This window comes from Oculina patagonica, chromosome 5, assembly GCF_052425735.1.
Source record: "Oculina patagonica isolate OP01 chromosome 5, crgOcupat, whole genome shotgun sequence".
Lineage (NCBI taxonomy): Eukaryota > Metazoa > Cnidaria > Anthozoa > Scleractinia > Oculinidae > Oculina > Oculina patagonica.
In genome coordinates, this window is record NC_135762.1 from 15,209,961 (window position 1) to 15,236,264 (window position 26,304).

Below are 26,304 nucleotides of genomic sequence, written 5' to 3' on the forward strand. Positions count from 1 at the left end.
GCGTTTATTTGAAGCCGGCGTTTAATCGGGGCCCGGCGTTTATTAACGGACAGCAATTTTCTGCCAATTTTTCAGATTGATTTATTGTTACCGCTCTGCGAGACCAAGCGGCATTTTGTCAAGGCGGGACAATTTTTCTCTTCGTTCTGCCCCAATAAAGGGTCCCTGGGTATCCAAAGGTGATTATTTCCCAAAGGTGCACTATTACGGATTGGATAGTTTATGTTGCAATCGAGATTTGTGAAAAACGGAATATATTTACTTGTTAGCTTGACCTCAAATAAACGCCGGGACCTCGAACAAACGCCCCCGGCGTTTATTTAAAACTAGCAATTTTGACCCGGCGTTTATACGAGGCCGGCGTTTAATCGGGGTCCGGCGTTTAATCGAGAAAATACGGTACGTTTTTTAAGATTGATAACATTTGCAGGTCCTAAACCCCCCCCCCTTCCCTGTTGGGCTTTGTAGTTGGAAAGACTAGAATACTACAGTAGAAGATCTCCCTCCCTTTAGGCTCTTACCGAAAGTGCTCGTAAAAAAAGCATTAAATGCTAAAAGAAGTGGTCCTTTTTTGCCAAAAAAGTGCTAAAATAATGCTAATTGTTTTAAAAAGTGCTCGTAGGTAACATAAAAATGCTCACTTTTTTCCAATTTTTTTAAACATAGAATATTACATTTTTCAGATTTTCAGTTACATTTTTCAACAATAAAATATAACGATCAATGTTTGATGTCAGAGTACGCTCTCGAGCTATCTCTGCCTTGGCTCGCTGACTTCCATTGTTCCTTGATGACAACGTGGATGACGTCATCTTGGAACGAGTGTGATGAACTGGGTTTCTAGAAGGCAACCACTGACGTATCAAACCGATCAAACCTATTCCCCAGGCCTCCACGGCTCCTTTGACTAAAATGAGGGCTAATGCATCTTTGAACGCCATAAATAAAGTCAGATTGTGCTTTTTAACACAAAATTAGACAAATAGTCAGTCGAAAATCCAAAATAATGCTAGCAGTGCTTTTGGAGATAAAATGTAAAAAAAAATGCTCGCGAAGCCAAATAATGCCAAAAAAAGTGCTAGCATTTTCGGTAAGAGCCTACCTCCCTTACTGTCTGACTTACTCCCCCAAAAGGATAACAGCCTCAACTCATGACCTCCACCTAATAAAGATTGATAACAGACACAGGCCCAGACCCCCTCCCCCATCCCTACCAAAAAATGTGGACAATTAACAACTGCAGGCTCTGATCCCTAACCCCTGATCCGGTGGGCATCAGCTGGAGATCTCGATTCCGTACCCTACTCTAAACGAAACGTGGACAACAGCTAAGTGCAACGCTCGTCGACAAATCTGAGCGGTATTCAGGAAGGTTATCACAAGTCACCCTATATGCTGCTTGCTCTAACGAATCCTGTTAAGCTCAGTAGTAGATTATCCAGAAGGAAGGTCACAGGCTCCATCTCGTTGGGGGACTCAGATCGGATAATTTTCCGAGATGCCCGTATCACTAACTGAATTTAGAATTCAAATTCAAATTTTTATCGACAAAGTTGCCCTTCCTAGCGGTGAGGTAGCCGAGAAATGCCTCAGACATGTGTACTTCTCATACTTTTAGAGGGCAGGTTTGAAATTTTAGTGTGAAGTAGGGCCAGGCTAATTCTTATACCAATACAGTAAAAACCCGCGTCTAAGAACCTAGATTTTTCCAACTTAGCCTAAATAGGTTCTTATAGAAATGGTATTTAGTGGGATTTTAGGCTACTTAGGTTCCTAAATTATGTTCTTAATTTGATAGGGGCACTAGCGATCAGCACAGATAACTACTACAGGGCATATGTGATATGGAATATACAGTATTGCTGTATTAATAAATATCTAGATTACAGTTTAGAACCATACAGTAAATTTATCTTTCCAAAGTACTGGCATGCATGTCTAGACTAATTTTTTTTCTGTATTTTAGGGTATATGTTTTGGCTCGGTTTTTTTTGGGGGTGCGGGGTTTTTAAATCAAGGTTGGCGCCACAACCACTCGCCGCGCCGGGGCCCACCCTATTTTCATCTGTTACTTCATTTTTGTGAAATAAGAACCTATTGAAAATTTTAGACTAAATAGGTTCTTGTGAAAAGGGGGTTTAAAATGAAAATTTTAGCCTAATAGGTTCTTAAATTTTAGGTTCTTATACGCGGGTTTTTACTGTACCAAGAGACTGCAATGAATACGAGGTGGGCAGCAGATCTCCACCAAAATGCCAACTAAGACAGAAATAAGTCTTTCAAAGAAAATGCATGAACAAATATATAGAACGCATGTTCGCGGTATCGTTAATTCGCATCATTAAAATTTCGCGAAGCATCGGGAACAACATAATTTTTTTTTTACGGTAAGGGTATACTAGCCTACTAACTGTTAAGAGTGTCAAGTTTTCTCAGACTTAATTTTGCTATGTAACGAGAAATAATGGAAGATTATTTAAAACATTGAAACCTGGCAAAATGCCCGGCGAAAAATTTGTATCTTTTCCAATTTTTTCAATTACTTAAGAGAGATCAATGGAAATTCTCCATAAGAGAAATTAAAAAAAATAATAACTAGGGGCATTGTTGTGATGTAAGCTCGACTACTCAGATAAAACGTACAAAGAAACATAAGCAATCCTTGAGGAGAATTTACATTTTCATCTTGAAACTGTAAGGTTTATGATATGACGCACGGTTTTATCCTAATTATCACTTTGCTTGGTTTTAACCACTATTGTTTTTATGCCAATTCTCGTCAGGTGCATGAAAAATTTACATATTCGATATAACCATCGAAAAATTTTCGATTGTCGTATGATAGCAGAAATACTGTGTTCTACAATTTTTCATACCTTAATTTATAGCTTTCTATGAAACAAATAGATCCTTTGAAGTGGATAGGCACCTACAGGCAAACGAATTACGCCGTATAAAGGAAGTAGATTTAATCGCACACTGGGAGAGCTGAAGAAAGTTGTAGAATTGAACAGAATGGTGCCACTGCTGGTCTAAGCAGGTATTTATAAATACAATAATTCACCTTTAGAATATCTTGCTCGTTGGATAAACACAGATAACTAAATATTACGGGGCCTTTATTTCTTGTAAGTGATTCTAGAAGCAAACGTGCTCAAAATACAATTATTTTTCATATATATTTTTATTTTTTTTATTTATAGGAAATTTCAATTTCGTTCTAGTCGTTTCTAGACCTGAATAGATAAACAAAGATATCCCACGTACACATGCAGTGTTTGAATTTTAAAAAAAAATAAAATGGTCGTTATTTAGGTTAGATATACGCTTTTCTAGCTTGAGGTTTTATGCGACAGTTTTTGATTAAAAGCAGAAAAAAAATCGCGAAATGGAAAGATTATTGCTCGAAACAATCATGTTCTTTTCGAGACATATTCTAGTTGTTGTGAATTATAAATTGAGCTTTTATTTACAACACATAATATTAAACTAGAAGAGTGCCCAACCCGAACGAAAATTCCTCATGTTATGGCAGATTGAATTACTGGAAATAAAAACACGTAAATTGTTAGAGATGGGTAAAATTCACTGCACATAAATAAGCAAAAATTGGAACGGTAATTATAAAATTTTGAAGCTGCTTAAACTTCTAATTCATCCTTGCAATGTATCATTCATAGTTTCTGTCACATAGAACATGCAATATTATTCAGAATTTTAATTTTGAGTTTATACAAGTGTTTTCCACTTCTTTTTACTTCACAACGAGTCATTTAACGAGTCTTCTTGTTATTACAGATTTGCTAGCTAGTAATGAAAACAAACCGTTACAACACTAGTACTATAAGACTAAAGCAGTGATCACCACAAAATTTGAAACTGTCAACGAGACCCTTTTTTTAATAATCTGACACTCGGTCATCTTGGATGAAAGTTTGGACTCTGTTACTTTCTCACGATTTTTACAGCACTTAGCTTTCTAAAAAAACTCTGTTGGCAGTATAACGCATTGTCTGCATGGGCTCAGGTCCTGAAATTAAGATGCCTACACGGCGATGAAGTTTTTAAAAATACCTCCGCTTCCGCAGCATCGGAATAGACTAGGAGTATTGCTACTCCTCTACATGGGATGCTAGTCCATTACAGGGTTACCCCCAGCATTCTGTCATGTTGCCCTTATAGTGCTAGATGTAACTGGTTCTCAATTAGGGACGGACATTATTTTGAAGGGGGGGGGGGAGAAAAAATGAAAATTGGGCCGGACAAAAATTGGCAAACACGAATGAAACAAAGAAAGAAGACGAAAAAATGGCAGAGGGCACAAAAAAAAAAGGCAGAGGAAATCACCCCCCCCCCCTCCAAGAAAATAATGATCCGTCCCTTATACCTCTGGGTGAAGAAGGACACTGCGATTTAGCACATGTGCAATGACCCCGGTTAGCACTCGATCTTAGACTTGTATAAGATCATCTGTATAACATCGACAAATTAAAAGCGACTGTCCTTCCTAACAGATCTTCATGGCTCACTGTGATCAAGGAGATATAAGCGGTAGCCAAGTTAAGAAACAACGTTTATTTCACTAAAATCAAATTTCACGAACTGAGTTCTCAGTTGACACGGCCCGGTTCCTGGAAAGCCGATTAGCGCTATTAGCGCTAACCCAGAAAACGATTTTATCCGTTTCGCACGTTTGCTTCTAGAATCACTTACAAGAAATAAAGGCCCCGTAATATTTATTTATCTGTGTTTTTTAGTTTGTTCCTGAAAGCCCTATTAGTACTATCCAAGGGATAAACTAAGGGTTCTCACAAACAAAACAGAATGGCCGTCTTGCAGCTTGGTGATGTTGCTTTAATGCCAGGTCCGGTGAGGAAAGAAAAGCACTGATTTAGGCGACCTGACAACTTTTCCAAAACATATTTAACTTTTCTCTCGAGGACATGCGACCCCGCGTCCGGTTTTCGCGCGGTTTTTTTGAGTTCGGACGGACTGTCCGAAGACACAAGCGCAAAGCCCAAGAAATTTCAACATTTCCCTCTCAGAGGTGGAAATCTCGCTCACTAACCGTTGTGAGTGGTGGAATTTAAGGCTTTATTTGGCTTCAAAAAGGCAAGTATTTATTTGATTAGTTTATGAACAATATCTTGTAAGAGTTGTTTGTTCTTCATGATATTAAACGGCCAAAACACAAATCGCTATCCGTCAACTATGCCTAGTTTTGTAGCTGTTTATTGAATTGGTTTTGGATGCAATTGAGCACAGTTTTTTTCTTGCATTTATTCGCGCGCTTGGTCGCGTAGTTGAATTCGTCATTTGAGCGAGCAATTTTAACCAAGCGCGCGCGTCCCAAGCAAGTGACGTCACACGCCTCGCTTCTGATTGGTTCTTTCTGAGCATGCGCATGCAAGTTATCCTGGACTCTCTCTTTGCGCGCCTGGGTTTAACCCCTTTAAAGGGCGCGCGAAAAAGAGAGTAGTTCAGGGACGACTGGACTAGTTCTGATACTGAAACAGGGATGAAACGGAAGGGGATGCTCGTCGTCTCGCTTAGGGGACTAAATAACGGATTTGAACGCCAATATTTTTAGCCATCCAGGTCTCGTTTAGGGCTGCACGTGATGACAAATTAAAAAAAAAAAAACGCCGCCGTCATACTGTGTTTGCAGCCTAGACCGCGATCAGGCATGAAAAATGGTATCTTTTATGGGTAAATAAGCTTGAGCCACGCCTAGATTGGTCTCCTTTAAGCCCCGGCGTACAAGCAAACTCTCACCCCCCTTTGGGGGGGGGGGGGGGGGGGACCCCCTAATACGGGCAACATTTTTGTTCAACTTGTCTCGCAACATTGTTGCATTGCAAGTTGACACGAGTTGTTGCCCGTATTAGAGCTACCATCTTGGATCGCGCTCAACTTGTCTTGCAACAAATTTCGTAGAAAGTAGAAAAAACGGAAAGAACGAAAAGCAGAGATGTTGCAAGTTTAAAAAAATTGTTGCAGCAACTTGCAACATCGAAATTTATTGCGAGACAAGTTGAGCGCGCGGTAGTAATACGGGAAACAACTCGTTCAATTTGCAATGCAACAATGTTGCAAAAGACGTTGAACAGAAAATGTTGCGCCGTTTTAAACCGGACCTTTGGGAGGGGTTTAGGGGTAATTCAAATGTTCCGACGAGCTTTAGGCTGCAAAACAGTCGTAGTTTTTGCAAACGTCACGGTCTTCGAACGAAAGATCTGGAATGAGTGTCAAGTCGGAGATTGAGGCAGAGGGATCGACGCTTTCAGCGCTTCGCGCTTTCCGAGAAACGATATAGATGAGTATCCCTGTCCCCTTCATATTGGGAACTCTCCGCCCCTCCCCCCCCCCCCCCACCACCGGGCTGTATTTTTGCGTCATGTCTGGTACCTTTTCAAAATAAATAGCAGGAAAGTTAAGAGCAAAAACTGGTCAGTTACTGACTTTCAATTGCAATGAAATCTAGTTGACTCCACTTGCCCGAATTGAAGCGATAATTTTATACCTCAAATTGACCAGAACCTGATGGTAGGAATAGAAACAGCCAGCGGTTTCTTATGGACGTCAATGCAACGCGCAGATTTTTGTCTGGCTCATACCTGTGATTCTTTTCTCTTGTTGTTGACAATATAACTTATAGTTATGATACATGTCTCATGCCCGTGCCTCGTTTTACAAAAAAAGATGACGCATAACGTATATGCGCGACCTTCTCGCCGCAAGCCCCTCGCCTTTTCCAAGTCGCCGATGGCAATAGGTGACTTCGTAATTTTAAAAAGTGTGACTTACTGAGTTAGTTAAAAGTAATTTATTTATTAATTTTAAACCCAATAAAAAAAATTAAAAGTTACGCGATAGGAACTTGGAAATTTTAATATTCAAATGCGTTTTCTTCCCGCTTTAAAAAAGAAGAATATTGACGTGTTTCTAGCGCGAGATACACTTTTGCAGGTCGTCCGATATTTAAACTATGACGTCAACGATGCCGTTTCGTTATTTATTGACTAATCGAAAGCACTTATTTACTCAGACATGTGATTAATGAATACCCAACCATAAGCAACACCCTCAAATATCCGGTGACATGAGTCAAGTATAGAAACACGAAAAATTTCCTTCGTTCGACTGGATAAAATGTCGCCGACAATCCGTTGAAAAGGCTTCGAGGGTATGAATATCAATACCATAGAGATCTTTATCGTTAGTCTGTCAGGCTGTGACGTGGTTTAGTCTCATAGTTGCTTCATAAACCTCTTTCCTAAGGTTAATGTATTTACAAGCAAGATTGATATCAGTTGATTTGAAGCAAGGCGGCAGTCTGATATTCGCTTTTAATGCCAGATCCTTGGAATACAATGAAGGAAAAAGGTTTCTTATAGAGGAAGGTAAGTACTAAGAAATGTACTGAATTAGATATAATCGACCTTTGAAATATCAAGCCTCATTTGTGGGATTGTTGTTCTAATAGATAATGGCTTAGCAACTCGGATGTCCGAATACATGGCATACCGGGATGCTAAAGTTTGATCGTTTCTTATCTTTTCTCTCTTATACGATGAATGTTTGTTTTCAATGATCATCGGTCTGGCACGAGAAGTGGATGTCATAGTGGTTTATTTGAGAACTCAGCTTTAAGTGTCGGGCGAAATGCTATAAAGATTTCGTGCAATCAGTGTAGACATTTGACCTTTTCATAGTGAATCCTGGTTTTCTCACAGATGGGAAAAACAAAAAACAATTTAAGAAAACTGAGTGCAAGTACGAGGAAGAGATTATTGTATTATTTATCTAAAACTCTGTCTATTGATGCATTATTATCCTTCAAATATGAATGCAAGTCAAACAAACAGGTTGTGAGAAGATACAAATTGATCACCAACTCCCATATAATATTATGATGAGAATTCTCCCAACTACTGCAGTGCCATAGCATGATGCCGGACCACATACTCAGAGAATGTGAATTACGTGACTCTGGATTGCAATATAGCCCTTGGCCCTACTGTGTTAGCACAAGCGTGGCGCAAAAAACACTAACATACGTGTATGTGAAACGTGAAGCGTGATTCGTGAAATGTCCTGAAATGTTCGGGGAATATTTTGAGAGTGGGCTCTGGGCGCAGGCCACACGATCAGAACCTACAAACCTATGAAGCCGAGCAAAAGATTTAATTTATCACATTTATTGGTCTAAATTACTGAAATAAATTTAGAAGCTAACTGCGTACAGGATAGCGTGACTTGACAGTGCTTTAATTATTTCTTTGACGTCATCGCTCAAGGCTCAGATCATTTGCTATGCTTGGTCACTTTCAATTAACCAAATTCGTTTGTTCTCGGCTTCGCATAAAATAAAAGAAATCGGTTGTTTAGCGTGTGTCGAAGGATAAACGCGTGCCGAGATAACCCACTGAGAGCGAAATAGCGTGATACAGGTATGCTATGGTATGTTGTGGTTAAACGTCAAATACACAAGCCTTCCTTGAAATCTTCCTTATTTTAGCTTGGTGTTGAAAGTATTTCTAGCGTGCATATGATCTTTTGCGAGTGGTGTGATTGGATTTGCATTTTATAGCGAGTTTATAGTTTTCATGTTAATTCCAACACTCGTTCGTTGAGCTACCTTAAAAAAACAACGCCTCGTTACATTTAAGAGCTAGTAATCAGTTTAGTTGATTTATTGTTGAATATGTCCTAATTTATCGATTTTATTGCGAACATCGTAAACGTAATGAATGCAATCAACATTGTTTCCGTTGAATTGACATGAAATTATTCAAAACTGTTTAATGTTGATATTGATGTGAAAGTAACGAGAAAGTATTAAGGAGTACAATGTACTTCCAATAAGCCTTGGCTTTTGCTTGCTTGTTCAGTTTTCGAGCTCCTGTGAGTAATCGGTTGCAGAAAAGACGTTAAATAATTGAAATTTCTGTAAACCAGTACCGATGGCAAATATTTATTTTAAGTGGAAGGTTGAATATTAATATAACTCGTTTTTGATACATAGTGCCATAAATAATATACTTTGTAAGAATTTTGTGAACATAAATAATTAAGTCTTCTGGTTGATAGTTTTCTGTATTCTTCTCTCCTTTCTACTCGGAATGTATCGATAAGATAAGGGGAAACTAGTCATTGATCTATACGGTTCACGAAGTGTTCTCTGATCTCGTTCCAGGACAATCGTTTCGAAACATTTTAGGAATGATCTATGCTGAACACTTTCGATGTGAAGTTATGATTTTCTGCATAGTGCATTTTTAAATAAAAAGTTGTGTTATTTTCTTTTACGTGCGTAAAGTACTCGATCCACAAATATTTTATTATGATTAAAAGATTCGTTTGCGAAGTTGGAGTTTCAAACTTTTGTACCTTTTCGTACTTAATAAATGCTCCTTTAAAACCTCATGAATAACTTGAACACTATGATGTCACTTGCACTTTGTTTATACATTCATCAACAAAAAATCTTTTTAATTAATCGACGTTAAAAGTTTAGAAAAATCGGTAGCGAAAAATGGAAACCATGCATAAAATCGTTGTTTATATACTTGTTTAACCTTAATAGAAACTCTCAAATCAGTAAGCTACATCGATTCGAAAAAACCGGAAGTTGCAGAAGCGAGGCAAGTGGCCCCACCAGTAAAAAATATAAGACATGAGCGCGGGGGCCGAAGCTTCCCACCGACGGGAGAAGGCAGGCGACAGTGAAACGCTTGGAGAGGATGCTGCCGACCGGAGCGCCGAGACCCGCCGGGAGATCAGCCGCTCGCTGAGGTGGAAACAGAGACATGACCCCGCACGAGTCTGGAGGTCGCGAGTGAAAACTCCAGAGAAGAAAATTCAGTGGGAGTGGACAGGCCACAACGAGAGAGTGATAGGAGCCAAAAACAAATACTCAGTCAAAAAAAGCCGCCCGACAAAATAAGGAACCGAAGCAGAGGAGGAACGAAGAAGCAATCACCGCACACACTAAAAAAGTGGAGAGCTGCGGACACGACTCCGAGAACAAGATGGACGCAAATGTTGCCTGCCGCCCATCGCTCCCGCACTACGCACAGACCAACCTCGCCGAAGCAAAGGGCAAACCGGGAATGAAGGAGAGAACGCGAGTAGCTTTGTTATTGAAGGGTTTTAAAGATGAGTAAAGTGGGAAAGTGAAGGTTGTTGTGGGGTGTATGGAGCACAATAGTTATAAGGTAACAGAGAGAAGGATGAGGAAAGCCGTATTAGTGGACACTTTTAGATAAGGAAAGATGTGGCGAATTCCGACGAAATGCCCACGACATGTAAGATGTGGGAGGGCCAGCCTGCTTCATGAAACTTCCGGTTTTTTCGCGAATCGGTGTATTGCAAATAAACATGACTGGCTTGAAAAGTGATGTAACAGCATTCAGCCTGTGCTTGCAAGCGCTCCATTAATTTCTAATTGGTGAGCAAAGACCTCAGGATTCCAGCAGACCCTGAATTGTGTACAAAATGTCCCCTTAAGCACTTGTCTATTGTGTTCGCCTTCAACATGTCAAAATATAACAGTACTGGAAACAAGGCCATCGACCACTTATTACAACATAATTGATGAACCACAAAAGAATGTTGAACATTTCGTTTCGCAGTTCATTTTTTTTTTCTGGGAAGCGAGATCTAATTTGGTTTTGATGTTGTCCGGTTGACTGAACGAAATAATTTTTCTCTGTCCTGCGGGCCTCTGTTTGGCGTAAAAAAGGTTGCCCCGGCCCCTCCTCCAGATCCGCCACTGGCTACATGACAAGACATGAGTTTAACTGACTACAACAGACGTTTCTTTCGAACAAGTCGTTTGAAAATTGAAAAAATGCCTTCTTTTTCTTAAACTGTTACCTGCCTGCTTTTATCACGACCTTTGATTTTTCATTATAAACCCCAGTACATGTGTTTGGCGCGAAAATAGCTCGGGAGGGGCTTGGGGAGAAATTTTATTTTAAATTCGAACCCAGATCCCCTACTCGCTGTCTAAGGTTTCTAACGGCTTTGACCTCGCCTGCACAGGTCGTCCACTAATCCCAAAGAATTATTTTACGTATACATCTTTTAAAAGAGAACAATTGTCGGGTCTTTATGATAAAGAAAAACAAGACATGTTTATTTGGGTAACTGATTTCTCGTGTCTAGGATCCTTAATCCAGTTCACAAAAGTGGTGAAAATGGTTTGAAAAGCCAATCGTACGAATAACGCGAGACAAGTAAGCCCCAATTGTACAGAGGAGCTCAGTTCGAATGCGATCCCTTTGTTTCTTGAGCTTTTGTTTTTGATTTCCTTAGCTCTTCGTTTGTTTTAGATGGACAATTGATAACTTAATTAAGGATCTTGAATATATATTGTATAACTTTTGAACGCCAAATTTCACGATATTCGCTACTATCGGGTCAAGGGAAATTGTTAAGGGCCCATATTTCCAAATTTACCTTATTGCGAAGTGAACTGGTTGCGTCTTGGCCTCGCTGTTATACATAAACTCAAAGTGAAATTTTGACCTGATGTAAAGGACAGTGCGATTTATGGTCCAAGCTTCGAGTTTCATTAAACACTATTGTAATGCCGCTGTTGATTATTTTTGAATTGTTTCTTGCTATTGTTTGATTTTTTTTGAGAACCAAAGCAAACTTTTGCTGAAATATTACTGCATGTATATGAGTGGGTAGCGAACAGGTGTCACGTAGTATCAACAAGAAGGAAAGAAGTGATTTTGAGATAGCAAACCAAACGGGCGTCACTTACAAAAGCTACAAAGAAAAAATTATTTATTTTCTTCTAGAAGCTTTTTGATTCCCGCTGGGAGAGTTTGTGTTCAACAGTGAAAAATGAATATGCAAATCTATCAAAGACCATGCAAAAACCTTTACTACTGTTAATAATTAATCGACAATATTTACATAGTTCAGAGTCGGAAACTAATTCTTTAAAAAATTCAGGCAAAATGTTTCCTTCTGAAAATTTCGCGTTCCCTTAGCGCGTCTCGTTGGTGTTTATAGATCGCTCGCATTCATATTGATCACGTGTATTGAAAGACTGCCTTGTTTCGCTCGCACGACTTTTAACCCGGCCATTGTTCATCGGCGCTCATGTTTGACGCGCTTACATATCTTGTCCTTTGTGACGAAAACAAAAGCATGCGCTTAAATTTGAGAGTCTGTTTACGGATTGTCATGTAAATGTTCGTACGTGCCGGTGTAAAATATCTCTAATTGACTCACTCGCCGGAGAAGAAGAGTCTTGTACAGTAGTTGGTCGGTTCACCTCCATCTGTTAATAATGCAGTCGTATATCGAGTAAGTTTTAGAATTCTCTGTAGTAGTAGTTGTTTTAAACTAAACTAGACTTAACCACGACCGTTTTATCATATGTGCACCAACAAGACATGTATACACCGTGTTATTTTTTCAGGAACAACAGGAAAGCCGGAAAACGCGGCGATAAGAACACGAGCGAGGAGAAATTGATGACGGCCGCCCGAGAAGATGACGAAGCATCGGCTGTCGGTGGCTCACAGTGCGTCGTCGCTTATCCCGACGTTAGCTCGAGCAAGGCGGCTAGGACGATCGGTCGCCTCAAGCTTGCCCTTGAACTTGTGTCTCTGGGGTTCCTTACTATGACTGTTCTGTTTGTATGGCAGATTACACAGAAAAGACCTGCTGCTACTGAACAGGTAAATTACGCAGTGGTTTCAGGGTTGATTTTATGCTTCATTCAACTACTGCAGTATCATGACCCTTTCATATTTTGAATTCTCAGAATCGATTCATTGCCGGGTGATGGGGAAGGGGGGGGGGGGGGGAGGAGTCCACCCTTGAAATTTTCAGCAGATGAGGGATGCGGGGTATGTTTCCTTAAAACCTTTACTCCCTAAAGACCAAAGTATGCGATTTCCCGCCCTCCTCCAGACCTAACACAAAACTCGATATATCCAGGAGCTGCTTCGGTTTGCGTACCCATTTGAGAACGGCCTTAAATTCCAGATGTTAGTTTAATCGCACTCCTCAAGAAATTAATGATAAAAATGATGGAAATAGTTTCTTCCAAGAATTATGTATTCGCTGGACAGGGTGCAAACCCAAACCCTATTCAAGACCAAAATAGTCAAAACGTGTACCCTATTTCAAACCAAATCGGCTCGAAAACCATTCCCTTTGGCGCTGCACATAATATATAACTTATATAATGGAGTACCCCCGGATTCATGTAATTCTGTTGATAATGCACGCGTGCTTAATCCACCGGTCTCATGTAACACGCAATCAACGCCGGCACTGCGTTTGGAAATGCAACCCTATTCTCGATTGTAAAAACTGCATGCCCGCACTCAATTTAACTTTTGATTCAGTATCTATTTGAGAGCGAAATTATGCAAATGGCATTCATCAGCCCTTTAGCCCAGGCCCTTTACGTTCGCGGTGTAGTTGGTGCGCATCACACGTGCACTGCTGTAAGGCTCATAGCATTGCACGTGTGATGCTCTGCTGTTACGTTTTATCACCCTTGCAAAGATCGCAACCAGCTAGTGACCAGTACCATTCCGTGCTCTGCAAGTTTCTCTGCCTCACTACCATTCCAAATACTAGAAGTTGTAGACATACTGTCGCTATGACGTTCAGTATATATATCACGTCCCAAAACAAAATACCGACACTCGCTGTCTGCTATAAACACAGCACAAATCAGCACTGCTTACCTCTCAAACGAAGGGTAACCCTGCCGCATAACGTACCACTCTTTTGGCCCACCGGAATGAAGTGATTTGTTCAGTTATAGCTATGGTAATCCCTCGGGTGGTAAAATGCAATCGCTTGACTTAGACCTATGTTGCTGCTGCCTCCGGCAACCTAGATCATGTGCATTAAGAACTTTTGACACGTGGGCCACTGTTTTGGTAACGCCGAAACCTGCATAGGTTGTACATAAGCTCGATACCGCACTGACCCATAGTAGTACGGTAAGGATATTGTCATTTCACAATAAAGCCGCGTTTCACCTGACGGCAAAGAACTGAATTGCTCTCAGCAAATGAGTCAGAATGAATGGAATGGGTTTTCTGTTTCCGCCAACTGGTTCGGCAGGTTATTTCAGTATATGAGGCGAAGTAGTGGATTGCGCTGCTCTGATTGGTTAAACATACAGAATGCATATAAATCAAGTTTAAGAGATTTTACCCGTAACTATCTCTAATTGCCTTTTAATTTCATTTATCAGAACCCCACAGATGATCCATTAAAGGCTGAGGTAAGTGGAACGACACGGCAGTTCATTGCATGTATAACAAATATTTGAAAACGCTTACCTCAGGTACAAACACTTAAGCAAAAACATTTAGTGGCTCTTTAAAAACTGCCTTAAAATGCTGTACTGTATAACACATTGTCATTTAGCATTTAAGCTCGATTGGAAAGGAGCACTCTGCAGTACTTCAATTTATACCCACAGGTTCCGAGATTAAACAAAAACATTAATCAGGTGATATTGTCGTGATGGAGACCACCAATTTCTCTCAACTGACGAAAAGGAATGTAAGACACTGACAGTCACTATAGACCACGGGCAGTCCCGCGGGCGTGAAGCGAAAAAAATGCGAGTTGTGCGGCAATTTTTCCACAGGCGCTTTTTTCGCGTCATTGCTCGATGGACTAAAAATTGAGGAGCTGTTCTTAGGCTACAGACACTGAGAAAAATTGTAGTATTTCAAACTTATGGACGGAATGCATGAAGTTATAATAAACATGTCAAGGGAAAGTTACTGTGTTTTCGGGTTTCCAAGGTAATCATTACGCAGTTATTTGGATAATCGAGAATTATGTTGGAACTGGCCATTGCCTTCTCATTATCTCTGCTTAGATCATTTATGGCCTGTTTTGTTTCCTTGTTATTGCAGGAATATTTGAAATTCAAATCGTCTCCTTGTCCCATCATGATAGAGAAAGCTACACCGCCATGGCTGCTTCCTAATGAAGCACAACGCTCTCTTTTTCAAGCAGATGTCATTTTTGGTGCTTTTGAAGGTGTAGAGGGTCTGGTATGTGATATTGACTGATTTGTGTTAGCTCTTCGATAATTTTGCGTAGAAAGATATGCAATCAAACGCTCTATAATCGGTTCATAAAAAATTTCGAAATGATATCTAACAATACAAAGTCTATATTTTGTCTGATCAATATTAACCCCAATGGTGAGTGGATTACAAACGGTGCGCTTGACTCCGGGTCGAGCCCTGGCCGGGTTATTGTGTTTTGTTCTTGCGCAAGCACTTTACTCTCACAGTGCCTCTCTCAACCCAGCCGTATAAATGGGTACCGAAAAATTAAACGCTGGGAGATAAACCTGCGATGGACTAGCAAACCATTCAGGTTGGGGAGGGGGAGTAGAAATTTTTCTTATCGCTTTATGCTACAAAACTTCTATAGTAAACGTCATGGGACACTAGGCTCAAAAGCGGACCTTGGGCCCGTTTCTCGAAAGCCCCGGAAATTTCGGGCCCCAAATTTTTTATTTTTTTTTTGGGGGGAATTTTTTTTTTTGGATTTTTTTTTTTTTTTTTATATTTTATTTTTTTTTTTTTTTTTTTTTTTTTTCCGGGGCCAAAATTTCGGGCCCCCGAAAAGGGGCCCCCTTATCTTTTACTTATTGTTGTTTTCTACAGGTGGGAATGACTGGTAACGTAGTTTATCAAGACAGAGTGGTATGGAGAAGAAATTATGGCCTAAAAGACAAAAACTACCAGGGGGACTCCCCTGATCAGGACACTGTATTTCGAGTTGCAAGCATTACTAAAATTTTTACAGTAAGTACTGTTAACCTTCTAGCTTGTTACGGTCATCATTTCATACATCCTTTAACTTAAACTTCTCGATGAGGAACGTCAACATTTAGCTCTCAAATCTCCAGTTTTATTAGAGCCAATAATGGGGGATACAGATAACTGGAAAACCGTTGCATTTCCAGCGGCATGCGACGGATTGAATTAAATTTATACGACTGTTTCCCTGATAACGTTCCACTTCTTTAAGATATATGGGCGTGGAGGGAAAATTTAAATTTTTTTTCTTGTTTTTATGCCAAGAACATTTTGTTCTTCCTTTTTGTATGTACATTGAATTTCTAAAGTTTCTTCGTGTAAAAAAATTGTATGGAAAGCCACTTGAAAGCAATGTATAGCCAGTATATATTCTTTGTTTATACTCCTATACCGTTTGTTAAACTTCATTGCGCGTATGGTTCGAATAACCAATACTTATCTTGACTTATACAAAGCGTTTCTTAATTGTTCATTCTGTGTGCCCAGCCGAAGATATTCAACAGTTGAATCTCTCTAACCGTGAATTTCTGTGGCAACGTTAATTTTATACACAAACAGTCATATGTCTTACGTCTTGCGCAGGCAATATTTGTTTTCCAACTTCTGGAAACTGGCAGAATCGACTGTCTGGACGATCCTTTGGAGCAATACGAGCCAAGATTTAGAGTCAAGAATCCTTTTAATCAACAGAAAATAACAATAAGGTAAGGTAACATTATGCAATAACTGAGTTCTTTCTCGTGCGTTCATTGGTCGAAAGTTATGGTCGAGGAGAGTATAGACCATGAAAGTATAGTATCATCAGGGAGTTCGACCATAAATGTCGAGAGGCCGCTGCTGGGAGGCCCTTTTAATTTTTCAAAGAAGCATAGAAATCATTAAATAGCCAATCGAATAAAGAACAAATTAAAGAGCAAATAAAAACTATATATTAAACAAGCAAATAATCAAACGAAGAAAAGTACAAATGCACAAACAGGAGCGAAGAAAAACGGTGAAAAACCTCAAAGAAAAAAAAAGAACAAATCAGTGCACAGGTACTACTGAGAAGGTGGTGAGGAGAATACTCAAGAGGGAGAGGGCGCGGAGGGGGGAGGAGGGGGGACGATGACGGTTTGATTTAAAATTTTAGTCTGTAACATTTGGACTGTAGGGTTTTGTCTAAGATCATCCTCTGGACTATATTGCTAACTGCAGTCCTTGAATATGTAAAGAAATATGATACACAATTGTAAACGTAACAAAGCAACATCAACGTCCTATTTTTGTATGCGCAGTGATTATGTCTAATATTTGTGAAGAGATCTTCGTATAATTTATGTCTTTCTTCTCTACCTTTCCATAGGCAAATTTTGTCTCATACCTCAGGTCTCCCCCGTGAGGTTCCTTGCGGTGATTCGTACTCGTATAGTAAAACTCACTTATGTCCTGTTAACACTACGTACGTCCTTGAACAACTCAGCAACACAGAACTGAAGTCATCTCCTGGCAGACTACCACACTACAGGTTAGGCTAAATTGTCAAATTGCACTCTTTGCTCTTTTTGAGGGCTCAGTTCTCTGTAGAAGCGGATAGAAGGGAGCGCGCACGGCAAGTGACGTGAGGTCAATCAAACACCAAGGGCACGTTTCATTGTGTCGCGTTTGAAGAAAACGGTATCTTTAAAGCACACACAGTCTAAGCTAAAAACCCATCAATTACGCTGTCTTTATTTAATTAGAACACTCGAAAAAAAGGTTGTAGATTAAAATCTCGTTCGGTTCAATTTTCGTATTTCTCCAAAGGAAAGAGGAAGGTAACGACATACACATCATTTTGGTAGTTCCAAAGAAATTTAATTTGTATTGTTACCTTGTTTTGTTTTGCAGCAATTTAGGCTATGCGTTGATTGCACGTGTACTCGCAGAGAAATTTGCAAACGACGACTACGAAGGTTGGGTGCAGAGAAATATCTTCGATCCACTGGGAATGAAGAACACAGGATTCGATCTTGGAAGGTGCTTGTGCTCTAACGTTTTGTTTGTTCAGTCAAGGTTAAGTTTCTTATAAGGAGCCTTTGAGCGGCAGTGTAGTGGGATGCAGGGGAAAGGGGGAGGGAAGGTTTCGTGTAACGGTAATGTAGAGGTAGGGTAAAGTCTGTTCAAACGCTAGGGATCGAAGGCGGCTCCTTAAACATCGCTAGAACTGCTTGAAGCACTATAACCATTTGACATCTCAGGGACAGTCACTAGTCACCCCCCCCCCCCCCCCACAGTTGGAAAAATGCTCCGCCGTGCATGCATCTGTTCTCCATGTCTCAACTGATCTAAGTGACACGTTTTTGGGCCCTGAAATCGGTAATTAATTTCATGTCATGTAGGCGTTACAGAATGTCCTCTAACAAAGCTGTGGGCTACGATGACGATGGCGAAGCTCCGCTGGTGGACTGGGACTGGGCAGCACCGGCCATACAGGCATACTCATCAGCAAACGATCTATATAAGGTTGGAAAATTAAATCTTCTACCTTTACGTGCTTGAATGTTGGATTAGATTACAGTTGCTTATTTATGGTTTGCAAATCTTTGCTGAAGTAATTTTTCCGTTCATTAGTCGGATGTCACGAGTAGTTATATTTGATTTAACCTACGACCTTTCAGATGTTTGCAGCGCTATCTGCGTTGTTAAGAAGGCTTCCTTTTACTTTCTTTATGTAGCTGATGACGGCGTTGCTTGGAACATCAAGCACAAGAATACTGGAAAACGAACTTTTACAGCAGTTGATGAAACCAGGTGCGTACACGCATGTAAGAGAATTCTTATACTTAGCACATTAAAACATGTAGACATTTTTGGGCGGCGTTAACGCCTATAGAGCGTCGGATTCTAGATCGAGCGGTGCGGTTTTGAGTGCTGGTCACTGTGTTGTGTTGTTGAGCTAATAAATTAGTCTCACAGTGCCTCTTTCCGCAAAAAAGTATAAATGACTATCGGCAATCTGTCAGTGGGATTTCTGTCAAGACCAGAAAAAACGGCTGTTTTGTCAGGCTATTCTGTTTACGGCCTAACACAGAAAAGCGATAGAAAATCCGTGATAGTTATACCTAATCGTACCTTTTTGGTACGCTTCGGCGGCATATCAGGCGAGTTTGGTCGAGCCATGGTTCGTATTTTGGCGAGACGCAGTCGAGCCAAAATACCCATGGCGAGACCAAACGAGCCTGATATGCAGCCGAAGCGTACCAAAAAGGTACGATTAGGTATTTACCGTACCCAAATTCAGCCAAAAATCCAGTTATATTTATCGCCCTGTTGAAGCCATGCTTGCAAGGTACAAACTGCAAATTGTGCTGACTTGGTCTTCAACACTTTTACCAAGTTCTTCTTCTGCCTGTTTTTTCACTCCTTTGTTTAGAGATTCATTCTTAATTATCAAGATCAAAATTAAGCGAAAAATTTGGAAATTCCGACTCCATGTTTTCAGTCTGAATGTCACAGTACTCGTCGGCAAACATCGCGAAATTGGCGAGCGCGCTCAAGTTTAGTTTTGGCGGGAAAGTTTTTCTCTTTTTACGACCGTTAAATACCGCTAAATTTAAATTACGAAGTTCTGTTTTATTGGTAAAACCTCTTTTCAATTCATCGTACAGTAACACTACTTTACTTCAAAGTGACCGTGATACAAGGGGAGCAGGGATGGCGAGTGGTGAGAGCGCTCGCCTCCACATGTGTCGGGCGATTCGCAGGACCAATGTGGGTGAGGTTGTTGGTTCTCGTCCTTGCTCCGAGGGCTCCGGGTTCTCGGCCTCCCCCAAACAACTCAATTCATCGATCGGGAATCCGAGGGCCACAGGGCGCGAGATGACGGCAACCCTCGAAAACAAAGTTGATTTATTTATGGTGGCATATCAGGTCAGTGACTTGATATCGTAGGATATCGGGACAGTAGAACGCGCTTCTGATTGGCTACTTGCGAATTTGGGTACGGTAAATAGTAAAACGAGCTCAATCTGCGCTTACTTTTATATTCCTTCCCTTTTTCAAACTGCGCTAACTACTCCTTTTTTTTCTCTTTGTATTGCCTGGTAGATTTCATGTATCCAGACGGTAGAACAGTGTTCGGCACTGGTTGGGAGATCACAGATGTTGGAACATACTCGGTGATAACAAAATCTGGATTCATTCCTGGTTATTCTGCTGGGTTCGCATTTGTACCGGAATTCAAACTAGGTTTGTAATTGTGTTTACTATGCCTATTCCGCGTTCTCAGGAGGTGGGAGGTGAAAGGTTGGAGGAGGGGCGGGGGATGTAGACAGCTTTTACAGTGGAACCCCGATATAACGATCTTCGATATAACGATATTCCCGATATAACGATGAATATGTTATGTCCCGGCAAAAGTAAAATGTATGGGACAGAACCCCGATATAACGATTCCTCGATATAACGATATAATTTTTCTGCCCCTTATAATAATAATAATAATAATAATAATAATAATAATAATAATAATAATAATAATAATAATAATAATAATAATAATAATAATAATAATAATAATAATAATGATTTTTTTTAAAATGAGGGTAATAATAAAAAAAAAAAAAAAAAAACTTGCGGCCCCCCTAAAAAATAAAATAAAATATTATTAAAAAAATAAAATATATTAAAAATTAAAAAAAAAAATAAAAAATAAAAAATAAAAAAAAAAAAAAAAAAAAAAAAAAAAAAAAAAAATATTAATAGATTAAAATTTTTTTTTTTTTTGTTTGTTTTTTTTTTTTTTGGAAGGGGGGGGGCACGGGGGGGGGGGGGGAAAAAAAAAAAACCCCCTTTTTGGGGTTTTTTTTTTTTTTTTTTTTTGTTTTTTTTTTTTTTTTTTTTTTTTTTTTTCGCATTTTTTTTTTCTTTTTTTTTTTTTTTTTTTTTTTGTGGAAAAACTTGGCATATCGATATATCGGGGTTCCACTGTATAAAGCTTAGATCTGATGATGTTAATTTCAACGGTATCACGCAGTGTTGTCTTTAGAGTACTGCAGTTCTTAGCAATATCTACTTTACGAATCGTTTTACAGGAGCAGTTGTCCTTGCGAGCGGTCGTGAGATTGCCTGGAGGGTAGCCAGCTCAATCGTCCAGACAATGGCTAAAACTATGGATGCAGTGTTATTTCGGCAGCAACTCCAGGTAAAGAAATTGGCAATTTTTGTGCATCGTAAGTAAGTTTTCTGCGAGCGGTTTTACTTGAATGTCGAAAGTAATTCGCGTTTGCATTGGTTTTGCATTACTACGCTTTGTGATTGGTTTAATACACTCACAAATGTACTCCCGCCACTTCATTCCTCGGCCAATCAGAATTTTTTCCAATATCAATCGTGACTCGCTTGCGCACGTTTCCCGCGCTTTGTGCAGGCTACATGTATTTGCTTCGAGTTTTGATTGGCTTACTGGATTGTCTGAGTTCTTTGGCTAGAGTGAGAACTTTGGTTTTGGTCTAACGACAATCAATTGAAAATTCCTCTATATCATCCAATACCATGTGGATAGCTCCGCGAGCGGGCAAGGTGAAACAAATCATTGGCTGTCATTGGCTACCCGGACGGGCAAGATGGGTCAATCCTGATCGGGATGGCCCGTTGTGTCCCGCAATAAAATCTCGTACTTGTTAATCAAGTCGTACACAATCGGCTCGAAAGGCCTCTATTTTATATGGCTTTGTATCAGGAATGATATTTTAATTCTGTACTATAAATTATTTTTTTAGATTGAGCTTCTTCCAAATAACGCACAATACCTCGGGGAATACCTTGTTGTGTCTCGCTGGCTTCCGGAAGTAATTGTCAACATTACCGAAGACAACGGACTCTTACTTTTCACACAACTTCCAGGCTCTCTCGGTTTCTCGTATCTTAAACCTATCGCAGAGCACTCGTTTGAAGTCATTTACAGATCTGGGTTGGAATGTAGCATATATGGCCTGGGACAGAATCGTGAAAGAGTCTTGTTCGATCCACCGTCCAAAGATGGGAAGAGTCCAGGCCTAAATTTTGGTCCTTTTATATTCAAAAGAACGTTACCAAAGGCTAACAGCGTTTTAAAGCAAAGAGATTCTAGTTTGAAGTTATCGCCTTCAGGTCTACTCTAATAGAATATTAGTATAGTTATTTTTATATATCAAGGTGTAAATATAATTATCTGGCGGGGACATATTTAATAATACCGTGTGGCACGGAATAAACAATAGTCGCTCCTTTTAATGTACGCAAAAATTCAGATAAAAAAGTTAATGGTCAGTCAATCAATTCATTTTAAGCTATGCAGTCCCATTACGACTTTATGGATGTGGGATAGAAATTTTAAATCTTGAAATTTTTTGTCTCAAATATTAACCGGGGCTAGGTCGCGCTGTATGTCGGTCACACAAAATCAGGCCTGTCACGCTAGGGTCACACGATACGCAAGTCAGACACGTCACGTTATTTTTAAATTATCAGGTGAAAATATGAATATATTAATTGAATCGCGGAGTCTCTTGTTGAGGAATAACAACAACTTTCTTTTGGTACGCATTCCAGGGATAAGTTGGATTACAAGACCAGTTTTCATGTGAATAAATGATTGATTAAAGCGTGGCCTAGCACCTGCAATTCCTTAAAATAATATGCTTGCGTTACGCTCTCATACATTCATTGCATACACATTACACGCAAGCACGGCTCTTGTATATATTTCAATTTAAAATTGACCTCGTCCTCCCCTTAGAAAACGAAATTTTAAGTAAAATTATTTAAAAGATTGTTATATAAGCATATTTTATAAAAAGAAATTATAGAAATGTTATAAAGTAATGTAAAGGTAAAAATAAAAACTCGGGTGTCGTTTGTCTTTTGGTGATTGTGTTTTCTGTTGACAATGACGGGAAGAGCGCCAATGGATGTGTGATCCCTTTCCTTTCATACCAGCCCTGAAATTTGACTTTTAAAAATGATGTGAATACACTAAGCGAATCTTTGCTTACAATATTTGTTTTATTAGCACGATGAACTGTCACCAGAAATTTGAGCACCATGTATTACACTTTTTGTATGACGAAGTTTTAAAAACATCTGAATTTTCCAAAAAAAAAAAATCTCTTTACATATTACACGGAAAGAGCTAAACACTTTGTTGATTACTAAGCTTCACAAGCTCTTTAACCTTTTGGTGTCATTTTGTTTATAGCATAATGCCTTCTCTTCGCAAAGTTGTATGTCAATGAGGCAAAATGTAAACGCTGAGACAGCAAAGATTTGCCTGTACGCTAAAAGTGGAAGATTAAAACTTAGACACGGTGATGCGCGGGTATCAATTCTCGTTTCCAGAGCCTCCGTTTTCTTTGGTCAAACTTGAAAAAAATTGCCGCGGTTTTTTTTCAAGATTCGTTGTCCGTGGCGTAGCGGCTTCTTAAAGGAAAATGAAATTTCCACAAACCGATAAATATAGAATTTTCCATCTTTCATGCATATACTGTGCCGACCGTGAAAATGGTGTTTCACAAAGATGCAAACGATACTACAAAGCATTACAATAAATCAAAATATTTAATATGCCATAGCTTCAAAATAATACGTTTATACAAACATACATTGCCTGTTACAGAATTAATGCTATAGTGCCACATGTTAACTTAATGTTACATGTAGACTTAGTTCCATCGTTAATGTCCGCTTCTCGCCTTGTGATAATGTCCGCTTCTCGCTTTCGTCGCAAATGGGCGTCGTCACACTTTACTTCTCTTTTAGTTTATGGTTAAGTTCATTAGCGTTCAGTTTGAGTTTTAAGAGCCAGAATAACTATTGAAATTCAGTTCCATCTGTGAAAAGCGGAGACAATTCAATTTGCGCCGAAAAATCCCTGAGCAGCCATGCCATCTACCACAGGTCGGTCAGGATGGGCGGTGTGTATTAGTGTACCTCCCTTTCTAGCTGGGACCTCGTCTACAGAGTGTTGATCCTGAGTGGAGTGTCTTGAAGGAGTGCTGCATTGACTTGACGCCCCACCTGCACCTTTACCCGACTGTGAGCCATCTTCATTGTCATTTTCTGGCTTGGTTTCTTGGTCAGGCCGGCTCTTAAAGAATGTGTCATCCATGCTATATAGAATTCACTGTTAACTGCGCTGCTACTGGAAGAGGCGGTCCGTTGGTATCTTTTTCGACCCAGATCTTGCTTAGCTCTGTGTTGAAGGACAAATGCGAAACTCCAGAAGTTCGAATGTATTTATACGATTTGTTACGAATAATGATGTAATAAGATTCGAGTTCTGGCACCATGTTTGGCGCTTTTTTCATTTACGAAATATTTCATTTTTGCAACATATTTTTGGAAACATTCGATTTAAGAAGATCTTATATAAAATAGACAACTTTTCCTTTTCAGGCCTGAATAAAAAAACTGGCTGACAATAACGAGGGGACAGGCACGGGGATGAGGGTATGGGGGGGGGGGGGTGGTTTGAATGAAACGGTACTAATCATTAGAGCACAGTAAGAACTTGAACCCGGCTTGAACCCCCTTGATGGAAAGTTAGTCCAGGCGCAGGTTCTATAGCGTGTTGTCAAGTTTCCCTAACAGTCCCACGGCACCTATTTATACTCCTGGGCGGAAGGAAGGCACTGTAAAAGTAACGCACCGGTAATGTCCCCTTCAAACGCTTGTCCTTTTGTTCTTGTGTCTAACGCCTAAAGCTACTGTGAAACTGAGGGGAGGGGGGGGGGGGATGGCGGGGTGCACGTCGAAAAATTTGATTAAGTCCCTAAGGAGAACAAAAAAACTGTACTGTCCTGGGGGTGGCCTCAAATTTTTTTTCGAACCCTACAAGATGCCAAGTTTTTTATGCCTGACTGCGCTTTTTCCTCCCGTACTTTTAAATCAGACATTGACTGCTAAAATATTAGCTTTCCTCCTGGGCACCCTTAGTGGGACAAAAATACATAATTAACACTCCTAAGCGAGACGACGAGCATTCCTGTTTCCACCCCTTTCATTACCTGGAGGCCTCTTCGCTGCTCAAAGTTTCAATTTTGCATATAATTTAAATAAAATATCATTTCATTAGGGATGACGAGGCCTCCCGGCCGATTCATTGTTGTCTCAAGTCATTACTACAACTCCTCTCTCCTTACCCTAGAGGAGTCAAAAACATTTCTGTTGGCGTCACGATGTTTTTAAGAAATTATCTGGCGTCAAACTTGCATTATTTTACTACATAAGGTTTAAATGTATTTGTTAATGTAGACGATGTTGTAATCTTTCCGGGAACATGGGGAACACGATTCTTTTCAACGTTGTTTTTGTTTCCATTTCGGAGAAAGAACAACAATTAGTATCAAGTGTCATAAAGTCTTCCGCTTGTTCTTGGAATTTCTTTGAACGTAAACATCATGATATGGCATGTTTTTTTCCTCGTGTATGGAAATAAGATTTATTTTTAGCGAATGACTGGTCAACTTATCTGAGCGTCGCAACTTAGTTTCATTTTTTGTCTTACTCATTAATAGAAATTAAAACATGTACTAGTTTTCAATTTTAAGCATTGAAAGATTACACTTTGTTATCCCGGATCTTATCCCAGCTACGTCGAGTTTTGGTCGTTCGGTAACATTTTCGTGTTAAAATTTCTTTCAGATTTCCTTGGAAGTAATCGGTGTCATTAAACCTGTTTTCATTTTGCGTAACGCTTTCTTAGAACTGATGGTAATTTATGATAACCCAAATAATATTTTTAAGGCCGATATGATGTTACTTAACTTTTCTTTATGTAAAGGAAACAAAATATTAAATATAGGTTGAAGAAATATGGCCGAACGAAAGTTGTGAATGACTTGCTTTAATTTTTATCCACTAAAGAGTAAATTTTTTACCGACAAATATATATCCTTGAACTGCAGTATGTTAAATAACACTTTCATCCCTACAACAAACAAACCTTTGCTAAACACATTTCCTGCTCCAGTCCTGCGTTGAGTTTTGTGAGACGTCTATCCGGGTGATGATGGTAAGAATAAACGAAAAAGAAAAAGACAGACAACAGTTGTGAGCGAAAAAGTTTCGCTGACATTGCACTTTTTTCAACATTGGATTAATGAAAGTACTATTAAGGAACAACACTGCTCTATGTGCTTGTTACACAGATAAATGTTGGATATATAGACTAATAAATATGGTTATACAACCAGCTGAACACTTGGAAATGTTAAACGCAAGAACAGCAACTTACACTACTTCTTTACATTTTCTACATTGTGTATGTAACTCTGAGGTTTCTTGTACTTCTAACGTAAATGATCGTATAGCTGTGATTATATCATAGCATCTTTATCTGAATTCTATCTTAACGTGACAGAGAATCGGTTACTTCAATTCCGCCCATTCGATTCAACACAGTTTAGTCAATTCAGGAAGAATCCTTGAGCGGCCATGGCGTCCACCACAGGGCGATCAG

General features: G+C 39.6%; 1 protein-coding gene across 4 annotated transcripts; it reads left to right on the forward strand.

Moving 5' to 3' along the window:
• Positions 1-2,822: 2,822 nt before the first annotated feature.
• LOC144655637 (putative beta-lactamase-like 1) lies at positions 2,823-22,711 on the forward strand. 4 transcript variants are annotated; one of them, XM_078515923.1, is made up of 14 exons: positions 7,085-7,186; positions 7,282-7,403; positions 12,446-12,707; positions 14,249-14,278; positions 14,925-15,065; positions 15,690-15,830; positions 16,428-16,549; positions 17,191-17,352; positions 17,715-17,843; positions 18,215-18,329; positions 18,542-18,617; positions 19,914-20,054; positions 20,900-21,009; positions 21,587-22,711. In XM_078515923.1, the coding sequence occupies exons 3-14, from the start codon at positions 12,501-12,503 to the stop codon at positions 21,965-21,967; spliced, it is 1,755 nt and encodes a 584-aa protein (XP_078372049.1). In that variant the 5' UTR covers positions 7,085-7,186; positions 7,282-7,403; positions 12,446-12,500; the 3' UTR covers positions 21,968-22,711. The 4 variants fall into 4 exon arrangements, with proteins under 4 accessions (XP_078372051.1, XP_078372049.1, XP_078372050.1 ...); XM_078515925.1 differs by lacking the exons at positions 7,085-7,186; positions 7,282-7,403 and adding an exon at positions 2,823-3,040; XM_078515924.1 differs by lacking the exons at positions 7,085-7,186; positions 7,282-7,403 and adding an exon at positions 8,308-8,453.
• Positions 22,712-26,304: the final 3,593 nt, after the last annotated feature.

Bases quoted from the DNA above. Each gene is read 5' to 3' on its own strand.
- LOC144655637 (XM_078515921.1), top strand. The intron at 17,353-17,714 runs GTTAGGCTAAAT...TTTGTTTTGCAG, and splicing joins GGCAGACTACCACACTACAG to CAATTTAGGCTATGCGTTGA. The intron at 21,010-21,586 runs GTAAAGAAATTG...TTATTTTTTTAG, and splicing joins TATTTCGGCAGCAACTCCAG to ATTGAGCTTCTTCCAAATAA.